Raw genomic sequence first — 11411 nt, 5'->3', positions numbered from 1 at the left:
TTCCCTTTGTTAGTAAACGCGATAACTTTTGCGCAAACCAATCAAAATACGCTTTTTGCGATTTTTTTTACCAAACATAGGTAGCATAAAACAAATTGGCCGAAAATGTTAAAAAATTTTGATTTTTACATTTTTTTTGGGGAATTTCATATAAAAAAATGTGAAAAATATTGCTATTTTTGCAAAATTTACGCTTTTTTTTTTGTTTATAGCGCATGATCAAAAAATCGCACAGGTGATCAAATACCACCAAAAGAAAGCTCTGTTTGTGGGAAAAAAAGGACGCCAAATTCGTTTAGATACAGCGCCGCACGACCGCGCAATTGTCCGTTAAAGTCACGCAGTGCCGAATCGCAAAATACCCCCTGGTCAGGAAGGGGGTAAAATCTTCCGGGGCTTAAGAAGTCATGTACGGTGTTTAGGATATTGGAAGAAGTAGAGGAGTTTCAGAACCTGATAATTTGGCCACTACAAGTAAATGTACAGTAATGACCCTAGTGAATAGAAGGGCTTCCTCAAGTCCTTTGTGTAAAAAGAGCTAATGAAGGGGAAGAAGATATAAAAACTGTAGATAATTCAGGAATGTGTTTTCTAAAGTCTGGTTCCAGTATAAGCGCAAGGATTTACAGTGCCAAAGCATGTAAGTAAGAGAGTCTATGCTACCACATTGTATCCAGCATTGCACAGACTTTAGGGGATATTGAAATTTTGACACCTTGTACGTTGTTATATACCATCTGTGAGCTATTCTTTGTAGAAATTCCCAGGGATTAGCACAATAAAATGCAGTGTAAGAAAGTCAGAGATCTCTTTTAAAAAGATTGGAATCCACTTGAGAAAGGGGTTTTCAATTATGCTGTAATTCCCACATCCACCTGACCCTGAGTGTCCACATGCCAGCTGAAGGTATTTTCTGGTATCTATCCATGTGTATTGATGTTTGTTAGGTAGTATTGCTGTATTTGTAGCCTAGATCACCTCCTTGTTCTAATGAAAATGTATATGATGCTTGTAGCTGTGAGCTTGCCTTTGTCTTGATAACATAACTGTGGGGAGATCTTATGCATGTACTAAAACAGGGGTGTCAAACTCAACTTCATCAAGGGCCGCATCAGCATTATGATTGCCCTCAAAGGGCCAGTTGCATCTGTAATACTAGATGTCCAGAGTATCCCAAACCCTTTAAATCAGATGTTTAGAGTCTACTCCCACCCTCTCTTACATCAAAGTGCACCCCCTTTCCTTATATTGCTGCTGGAAAGAAGTTGGTGGCAGAGCTGGAAAGCAGGAGGAGGGCTGGAGTTTTACTGCAGCTCCAGGAGAGGTGTGAGGGCCACATAAAATGGACTGGAGGGCCAGATTCGGCCCACGGGCCTTGTGTTTGACACATGTGTACTAAAATTTACTTTTTTCACTTTATTTGATACTTTCATATATACTGTATATGAAATTTGAAATGTTAGCTGTCTGGAGTGCTGCCTAATATTTATTTACAATGATTTTTTTCCTGGGTTTTGCCTGATGAAATCTAGTCTATGGTCTAAGCACCCTTATTTATGTAATTAACTCTTTATGCACTGATGTTATGATTTGGGTGTGCATTAGCTTCTTTTTTCGTTTTACTAAGTTCTCCCCCAGGTTTTAGTCCCCATTTAATCATTGTGGAGGTTTTGGTAAAAGATGTTTGGGTAATTAGTGTATTTTAGAATAAATACTGTATATACCCTTAGTGCAATGATTAGGGCTAGGAACTAGAAATTGAGAACATCAAGTTTCATCGCTATAGTGCAAAAAATTGTGAAATTGCAAGAAATTAGAGTGTTCAGAAGATGGGAGGCCGAATTACATGCAAATGAAGTCAAAGGACTTCCTACCATTCAAGACTATATGTTGGAGGGTGGTAATTCCAAACTTGACCCACCTCTGGAGGTAGAGATTTGGAATAAAGTACTCAATGGCACTGGCGACCTGTGAGATAAATGTAGACTGGATTTGCTCCAAGCACTGCATGAACTGTGGGAAAGATACTAGAGGGAGGGGCTCATTTAAATTAAATAACAGCAATCTGTGGTTACTGCCTTGTCAGTTTCCATTACTAGAGTAGATTTTGCGTGAGGAGGTTTTCCACTAGTACAAAAATATTACCGTAAGTAGGTTGGGCCACACCCCTATACATACCGCACAAAAAATAAGAAAAGGAAAAAGTGGCCGGTTTTCCACTAGTGTTGAGCTTGATCTAGCAGAGCTGTGGTATAAAATTGATGGATATTGGGAACACCCATCCCATCCCTGAGTGCGTATGTTTTACCATGATGGAGTGTGAGCATCTAGGTTTCTTATGCCCCCATATAAATTAAATATCTGTAGACTGAAGAGTAAATAGTTATATGGTTAATCTGTTTTAAAAAAAAAAAAAAACAAGTCCATCCAGTTCAATTGTTTTTCAACCAGATTAACTATGTAACAGAGAGAGAGAGAGAGAAAAAAAAAGAAAGAAACCAACACACACAAATAAAAAACCTCCATATACCCACAGTTGATCCAGAGGAAGGCAAAAAAAAAAAAAAAAAAACAATAAAGCATGAATCCAATTTGCTCCAGCAGGAGGGGGGGGGGGGGTTCCTGATTCCCCAAGAGGCAATTGGATATTCCCTGGATCAACTTTACCTGTACATATCAGTATCCAGTTATATTTTGTGCATTTAGGAAAAAATCCAGGCCTTTCTTAAAACAATATAAGGAGCTCGCCAGAACCAGCTCATGAGAGAGTCTATTGTCTATGTTCACATTTTCACAGTTCTTACTGTGAAGAAGCCTTTTTGTGTTTGGAGATTAGATCTCTTTTCCTAGAGATAAGTACTTTAGATATTGTGTTTGCAGGGAGATAACTATTTTGGAGAATAAAAACGTTTAGGTAAGATCAATATTTTAATAAGATGCTTTTTGACATACAGAGAGTCCATGATAGGTACTTAAGGTCATGGTTTAGCAATAAGAGGAACGTTTTGTAATTAGACTTGTAGAGTTGTAAGATGTTAGTGGAAATTCAAATCCATAAATGTTGTATGGAGGTAAAAGCCCAGATGTATGGATAGTTATGTTGAAGGTGTAATTGAATGGGAAGGGGTAGGTTTAGAGTCAGGATTTTGGATTTGTGCTACTTGAGCTTGTAGTATGAAACATTGCTAAATGATGGCAAGACTCCTTGGAGTATAGGTAAAGGTAAAGTAGAGAGTTGGTCAGAAGCCATCAGGATCATGTCATTAGTAAAAATGTTGATTTTGTGAGGATGCCATGATTATGGATTGGATAAATGTACAGATAAAATAGAACAGCTCTATACAAAAAAATAAGCTTCATGCATCTGGTTACTCACCGCCTCTAGTTTGACCATAGTCTCCATCTTCTTAATGGGCACCTCAGGCTCCATATTGACAACAATTTCACCTGTGGGGCGAGAGTAGGGCCCTCCGTTGGCCAGTGCCATATAGCCACTCATCAATTTAGCTGGACAGAGGACAGAAAAGGACAGAGCACAGCAAAGACTAAAGACAAGAGATAATGTAGCAAGAAGTCACAGCATGCACAACAGTGTGGAGTCAAAGAAAATGCATGCTTAGACTGGAAATGAGGCAGAAATGAGAACTTAATGTAATTTACAGGTAATCTGCAATTATGGGAAAAAATGACTGTAACATAAATCATAGTGCACTAGCAGCAATAGATATTCTACTCTAAAGTCATATTTCAGTTACAGTTGGATTCTGATGAGCCACGTCACCCACTGGCTTCATGAGGACTCCAGAGATGTGATCTCCTGGCTATAATTTATATCCCTGGTCCTGGCCTTCCCTATGAGGTGATTTAATTCAAGTGTTTTTCCAGTGCTCTTGGCTGTCTCATCCTCTTGAAAAGACCATTTTCCTTTTTACTCATACAACTTAACTTACAGCACTGAAAGGGAGTGCAGCTAGGGAGGGATAGTCACTTACATTATCTCTCAGTAGAATGCTAAAAAAAATTCCTTTTACAACGTACAAACCCAATTCCAAAACAGTTGAGACACTGTACAAATTGTGAGTAAAAAAGGAATGGACTACCGTATTTTCCGGCGTATAAGACGACTGGGCGTATAAGACAACCCCCCTAATTTTCAAGTTAAAACATAGGTTTTGGGCTATACTCGCCGTATAAGACTACCCCCCTTCCGAAGCAAGGCAACACCATTGAAAAACATCAGATTTCTCATAGATCTCCAAGGTACCCCAAGTACTGTAATACATGTAATCTCTCATAATATCTCCAAGGTACCCTAAGTATAAGTATTACCAGTAGATGTAATCTCAAGACGCTGGCTGTGTGGGAATCCTGTACCGGTATACCGTATGTACCATAGCTTCGGCTACATACAGTGTACCGCGTTGAGCAAATCACAGTGAGCGATGTATTCCATTATTGAATGCAAATCCTGCTCGGATTGGCAGAGTCAGAGAGGCGGGCTGATGTTACTCCGCCAATCCGAGCAGGCTTTGCATTCAATAATAGAATACATCGCTCTCCCTGATTGGCTCAGCGCGGTACACTGTATGTAGCCGAAGCTACGGTACATACGGTATACCGGTACAGGATTTCCACACAGCCAGCGTCTAGAGAGACTACATCTACCAGTAATACTTATACTTAGTTTACCTTGGAGATATTATACTCGGCGTATAAGACGACCCCCCATTTTTGGGGGATTTTTTTGAGGTTCAAAAGTAGTCTTATACGCCAGAAAATACAGTAATTTACAAATCTCATAAACTTATATTTTATTCACAATATAATTTAGATAACATATCAAATGTTGAAAGTGAGACATTTTGAAATGTCATGCCAAATATTGGCTCATTTTGGATTTCATGAGAGCTACACATTCCAAAAAAGTTGGGACATGTAGCAATAAAAGGCCGGAAAAGTTAAATGTACATATAAGGAAGAGCTGGAGGACCAATTTGCAACTTATTCGGTCAATTGGCAACATGATTGGGTATAAAAAGAGCCTCTCAGAGTGGCAGTGTCCCTCAGAAGTCAAGATGTGCAGAGGATCACCAATTCCCCCAATGCTGCGCTGAAAAAAAGTGGAGCAATATCAAAAAGGAGTTTCTCAGAGAAAACTTGCAGAGTTTGAAGTTATCATCATCTACAATGCATAATATCATCCAAAGATTTAGAGAATCTGGAACAATCTCTGTGCGTAAGGGTCAAAGCCGAAAAACCATATTGGATGCTCGTGATCTTCGGGCCCTTAGACGGCACTGCATCACATACAGGAATGCTACTGTAATGGAAATCACAACATGGGCTTAGGAATACTTCCAGAAAACATTGTCGGTGAACAAAATCCACCGTGCCATTCGCCGTTGCCAGCTAAAACTCTATAGGCTAAAAAAGAAGCCAAATCTAAACATGATCCAGAAGCGCAGGCATTTTCTCTGGGCCAAGGCTCATTTAAAATGGACTGTGGCAAAGTGGAAAACTGTTCTGTGGTTAGACGAATGAAAATTTGAAGTTCTTTTTGGAAAACCTGGACGCCATGTTATCCGGACTAAAGAGGACAAGGACAACCCAAGTTGTTCTCAGCGCTCAGTTCAGAAGCCTGCATCTCTGATGGTATGGGGTTGCATGAGTGCGTGTGGCATGGACAGCTTACACTTCTGCAAAGGCACCAGCAATACTGAAAGGTATATCTAAGTTCTAGAACAACATATGCTCCCATCCAGATGTCGTCTCTTGCAGGGAAGACCTTGCATTTTCCAACATGACAATGCCAGACCACATACTGCATCAATTACAACATCATGGCTGTGTAAAAGAAGGATCTGGGTACTGAAATGGCCAGCCTGCAGTCCAGGTCTTTCACCCATAGAAAAATTTGGTGCATCATAAAGGAGAAGATGCAACAAAGAAGACCTAAGACAGTTGAGCTACTAAAAACCTGTATTAGACAAGAATGGGACAACATTCCTATTCCTAAACTTGGACAATTTGTCTCCTCAGTCCCCAGACCTTTGCAGACTGTTATAAAATGAAGAGGAGATGCCACACAGTGGTAAACATGGCCTTGTCCCAACTTTTTTGAGATGTGTTGATGCCATAACATTTAAAATCAATTTATTTTTCCCTTAAAATTATACATTTTCTCAGTTTAAACATTTGATATGTTATCTATGTTATATTCTGAATAAAATATTGAAATTTGAAACTTCCACATCATTGCATTCTGTTTTTATTCACAATTTGTACAGTGTCCCAACTTTTTTGGAATTGGGTTTGTATATGTTTGCGCAGCTTTAAAGCTGTACTGTCAGGGTATGGTTATAGATTAGGCCCTTTAAGATCATTAGGTTAGAGTATAAAGTTAGTGAGACATTTAAATAACCATACCAGTGGTGTTCCAATGCTGTGACTTCTTGTCCGGGGGACGGTAGATAAATTTACGCAGTGAGCTGACAGCATGGGAGCCAACCAGTGTATATCTGCCAAATGCACGGCAATCCACAACCCGAATATTCAGAGGAGGATGAAGCAGCTCATTTTCTGGAAGATCCTGTAAAATGACAATAATTGCTCAAAGATAAACACATTTTCTCTATCGCTCATTGACATACGTAGTCCTCGGTGATACAGCACCTTCGGGTTTATGTTGCCTCCACAGGAGTAGGACTAGACAGGAAATAAAATGCTCTGGCCACACCTTAGGGGCAGTCCCAGAGGGTATATCCTCTCTCTCTCTCTGCCTCAGCAAATCAGTTTTTTTCTGTCTAGTCAGGAGTAAGGACCTAGATACCTTGCTGGGATCTTCGGTCCTGGCAGGATTTTTTTCTTAGAAAAGATTTTTTAGACAGCTTTTTTTCTCCAGTGTTCCTGTGAGATCTTCAAGCAAGAAAGCTGAACTGGGCGACGGGCGGGATGTTGAGATCCAGTGGTCACCCCAGTTCAGCCTACGAGCGCGCGCAGGCCATAGCTCCGCGCTGGGTCGGCCGCGACATTGTCCCACTGGAGGGACTGACCCTGCGAGTTAAACGTCTCGCTGAAACGCCAAGGACCATGAGTCACGGCGTCCGTATTGGTCGACAGCCCTCCAACTTCGGTGGAGAGGGGTACTGTCAGGAATGGCGCCCGCCTGGTTCTGGTATGGTGAGTAGTATGTTCCCCTTTTCCCCCTGACGGGTCTTGTGGTGAACGCGGGCCCCTCTCTGTAATGGTAAGGATGGGTTCCCCTCTATCCTATAACAGGTCACAGATCCCCCTAATTGAGTGTGATTTTTGTGTACAAAAAGCCAGCAGGCTTGGTTTGGGAGCTGACAATCTAATTACAAAGTATGTTTAAATGATTGTAATATGTGGCAGCACTGGAAGCTTACTGTGTTACAAGAAGTATCCTACCTGTCAGAAGTCACAGGACAGGGATGCGGCTTGCCAGGTCATTCCTCCAGCTGAAGCAGGTCTCCCGACGGCCATGCGGTTCCGCCAGGGTTCAGTACCGCCGGTCAAGCTGATCTCCATGAGAGAAAGGTTTTGCGATGCCTAGTTACTGCAGGACGCCGCTATGCTGTACAAACCGCCGTAGATCGCACGAGGCCGCCATTTTGGCGTAGCCTCGTGTCTGCAGCATGGGGGCGGCCATGTTTGAGGTGACTCCAACACCTCGTGGAGCTAGGGGAGGCGCCGGAAGGCGTGCAGAGGGGCGGAGCCGCCTCCTTTCTTCCTGGGCAGCCAGCCAAAAGACTTCCTGTTTGTGGACACAGCGCTGTAACCTGTTGCAAGTGAACTCTGAGCATCAAGTGGTGAGCCTGGGGGTCTATCTCTCTCTCTCTCTCGCTCGATAGGGATCCCTAGCAGGTAACACTGAGGGGCTTTTGTGGCGCTGGGGGTCTGGAAAAAAAAAAAAAAAGTTTTTTATTTAAGTTGGATTGAAGTTTCCGGGTAGTTACTGGAATAATCATGGACCCTGCCACACAAGTACCCCCACCTGTTTCCCTCGAGGGGGCCTCGGGACCCGCCGGTGCACAGAGCATGGATGCATTTACAGCAGTTTTGGAGTCTATGGTGGCTCGGGTGGAGGCGGCCTGTCAGGGACGGGGGTCAAGAAAGCGACCCCCGCCTACCCCTATAATATCTGACACCTCTGACTCAGATTCAGAGATGGTCACTGCAGCTGCAGGTCCCTCTGCAAGGGCTGTTATCTCAGGTAAAGCTCCCTCAGACAGTGAGGAGGACGTGCATTCTTCCGCCATAATTCAGGAAGAAGCATTGGTGGACGCACTAGTTGTGGCGGTGCGGGAAACCTTAAGACTTGAGGTCTTACCAGCAGAGGCAACTGAAACAGAGATTCCCTTTGGTACTAACAAGCCCATCAAAACGGTGAAGGTTTTTCCTGTACCCAAGTGTTTTGGTAATAAAATTAAAGGAGAATGGGAGCATTCTAAACGTACCTTTACTATTTCCAAGCGTATTGCTAGACGCTATCCGTTTGAGGAATCCCTCATTAAGAAATGGACGGTACCACCAGTGGTGGATCCACCTATTTCCAGGCTGAATAAAGCCACGGTTATCCCAGTGGAGGACACTTCGTCCTTTAAGGATCCGGTGGATCGGAAGATGGAAGCAGAGTCCCGCACTATCTTCTCTCTGATAGGGTCAGCATTTAGACCAGTAATTGTTATTGGTCTAGTTTCCCAGACACTTACGGAATGGGCGAGATTGGTACGCCAAGACCTTAGGGGAAAAGATATTCCCCAGGAAACATCTGATTTGATGGAACAGATTATACAAGGGCTACAGTTTATCTGTGACGCAGCCTTGGATACTACTCCCCTATTAGGGCATGCATCTATGTCAGCGGTAATCCTCAGACGTGTGCTGTGGTTAAAATGCTGGTCAGCTGACCTAGGTTCCAAAAAGACCTTGACGAATCTCCCTTTTCAGGGGCATCGCCTATTTGAGGCCACCCTAGATGAAATCATTAAAGATGCCACTGGGGGCAAGAGCACTTTCTTGCCACAGGCTGCTAAAGCTAAGGGACCTCGCAACAAGCGAGGACCTTTCTTTACCGCCCATAAAGGGTTCGCACGCCCGGCTGGAACAAGCAGGAAAGGCAAGACTCCTCCAGGAGGGTTCAAGAAAGGCTGGTCGGACAAACAGAGGACCGACTCAGCCAAACCCGAAGCAAAGGATTACACAGCCTGAAGGTGCGCCCCCACCCGGTTTGAGGGTGGGGGGACGTTTCCACCGGTATTCAGGACATTAGATCGAGCATCGACTACTACTACCGGTGCGATTCTTCCCTTCCAACATTTAAGTGCTACAGGGAGCGGTAGTCACCGTTCCCTGAACAGATCTTTTTCTTTACCTTTTCCTAAGATTAGTCTCAATTCCCCACAGGAATCGGATCTGGTTGACCAGACAGACCAAGAAGCCTCTAGCCGGGTGACTTCGGTCCCTGAGATTCAAACAGGAGAGATCACCGTTCCTGATAGGAATCAGGTGTCGGATACATGTGTGGGAACAGAGAACGACCAGACTTTCTCGGATGGTCGGGGCCAGATAGCTCTAGGGACGCCTGGTTCAAATCCCGTCATTGCCAGTGGTCCTAGAAATTCTAGGCTGGCCTCGCCAAGCCGGCCTGGCCGACTTGGACTTGCTAGTCGCGGACGTTCTGTGGGAACTGAGTCTCAGGGAGTGTCTGCGGTCTCGAGGACCAATCTACCATTGTGCTTTACAGTCGCTGGTTTTAATGGCCTGGCCATTGAGACCCAAGTACTGAAGGACAGAGGGTTGTCAGCTTCAGTCATTCCTACCCTTATTAAAGCAAGGAAAGCGACTTCCAGCAGAGTCTATTATCACACATGGAAGACTTATATCGCGTGGTGCGAATCTTTAGGATTTCCTCCACGTACCTATTCGGTGACTCGAATATTAGCCTTTTTGCAGGAAGGGGTTGAGCAGAAGCTAGCCTTGAGCACCATCAAGGGTCAAGTTTCAGCATTAGCAATCTTCTTTCAGAAACCATTAGCTACCAAGTCCTTGGTGCGGAATTTCATCCAGGGGGTGCGGCACCTGGCTCCACCAGTCCGCGCGCCCTTACCGCCCTGGGATCTTAATTTGGTTTTGTCGGTTCTACAGAAACCTCCTTTTGAAAACATCAGGGAGATTCCCTTGCTTACATTATCCCAGAAGGTGGCCTTCTTGGTGGCTATCACTTCTGCACGCAGGGTGTCAGAACTGGCTGCTTTATCATGCCAGTCCCCATACTTAGTGATTCATAGGGATAAGGTAGTGCTTTATCCTAAGCCATCCTTTCTTCCAAAGGTGGTTTCAGATTTTCATCTGAATGAAGATATTGTACTACCTTCCTTGTGTCCTCAGCCCAATCATCATCGGGAACATGCGTTGCATTCCTTGGATGTGGTTCGGGCAATCAGGGTATACCTGAAAGCTACGGAATCGTTCCGTAAGACGGATTCACTTTTTGTGATCACGGATGGCCCCAGAAAGGGGTTGCCTGCATCTGCCGCGACTATTGCCAAATGGATTAGACAGACGGTGGTACAGGCTTATTCTATTAAGGGTCAGAGTCCTCCGTTCCCTGTTAGGGCGCACTCCACTCGAGCGCTCAGTACTTCCTGGGCCTTTCGCCATCAGGCGTCAGTGGTCCAGGTATGTAAGGCGGCCACCTGGTCGTCGGTACATACCTTTACAAAATTTTATAAAATTGATGTGATGGCATCGGCGGATGCCTCATTTGGCCGCAAGGTTTTGCAGGCCGCTATTTGAGGAGACCGGTGGTCTACCTCGAGGGTTTTTTTCTGTTTGAAAATTTTTTGTTGAGTCTCATCATTAAGGATGAGCATTGTAAACTTCTAGTTGGCACCGGTTGGGCCTTCTAGATTTGGATTTGATTTCCATTTTCCCACCCCTCATTTGTGATACTGCTCTGGGACGTCCCGAAGGTGCTGTATCACCGAGGACTACGTCTGTCAATGAGCGATAGAGAAAGATGGATTTTTGTAAAATCTTACCGTAAAATCCTTTTCTCTTAGCTCATTGACAGACGTAGTACCCGCCCCTCTGTTTTTTTGAGTTGGGTTGGGTTAAATTCTCTAAAGACTGCTTTTGTAACTGATTTGCTGAGGCAGAGAGAGAGAGGATATACCCTCTGGGACTGCCCCTAGGGTGTGGCCAGAGCATTTTATTTCCTGTCTAGTCCTACTCCTGTGGAGGCAACATAAACCCGAAGGTGTTGTATCACCGAGGACTACGTCTGTCAATGAGCTAAGAGAAAAGGATTTTACGGTAAGATTTTACAAAAATCCATTTTTACTTTCACAGCATCAATACTTTTTCTGTAATAGAACTTGCAAAATTAA

General features: G+C 43.8%; 1 protein-coding gene across 12 annotated transcripts in view; it reads right to left on the bottom strand.

The window, feature by feature from the left end:
* OTOF (otoferlin) overlaps window positions 1–11411 on the bottom strand; it is a 588950-nt gene that overhangs the window by 57698 nt on the left and 519841 nt on the right. For 9 of the 12 annotated variants that reach the window (XR_014225011.1, XM_082249402.1, XM_082249403.1 and 6 more), the window contains exons 29-30: window positions 6427–6589; window positions 3377–3507 (exon numbers count right to left, since the gene is read on the bottom strand). Coding sequence is in view for 11 of the 12 variants with exons in the window: in XM_082249402.1 (XP_082105528.1) it covers window positions 3377–3507; window positions 6427–6589 (294 nt within the window). In the remaining variant the exon portion in view is untranslated. The remainder of the gene's footprint in view (window positions 1–3376; window positions 3508–6426; window positions 6590–11411) is intronic. The other 3 variants (XM_082249400.1, XM_082249398.1, XM_082249399.1) reach the window with 1 other exon arrangement.

Source organism: Pelophylax lessonae, assembly GCF_965119305.1.
Source record: "Pelophylax lessonae genome assembly, chromosome: 3".
Lineage (NCBI taxonomy): Eukaryota > Metazoa > Chordata > Amphibia > Anura > Ranidae > Pelophylax > Pelophylax lessonae.
The sequence above is the reverse complement of the archived record's forward strand: the minus strand, read 5'-3'. Positions and strand labels throughout refer to the sequence as shown.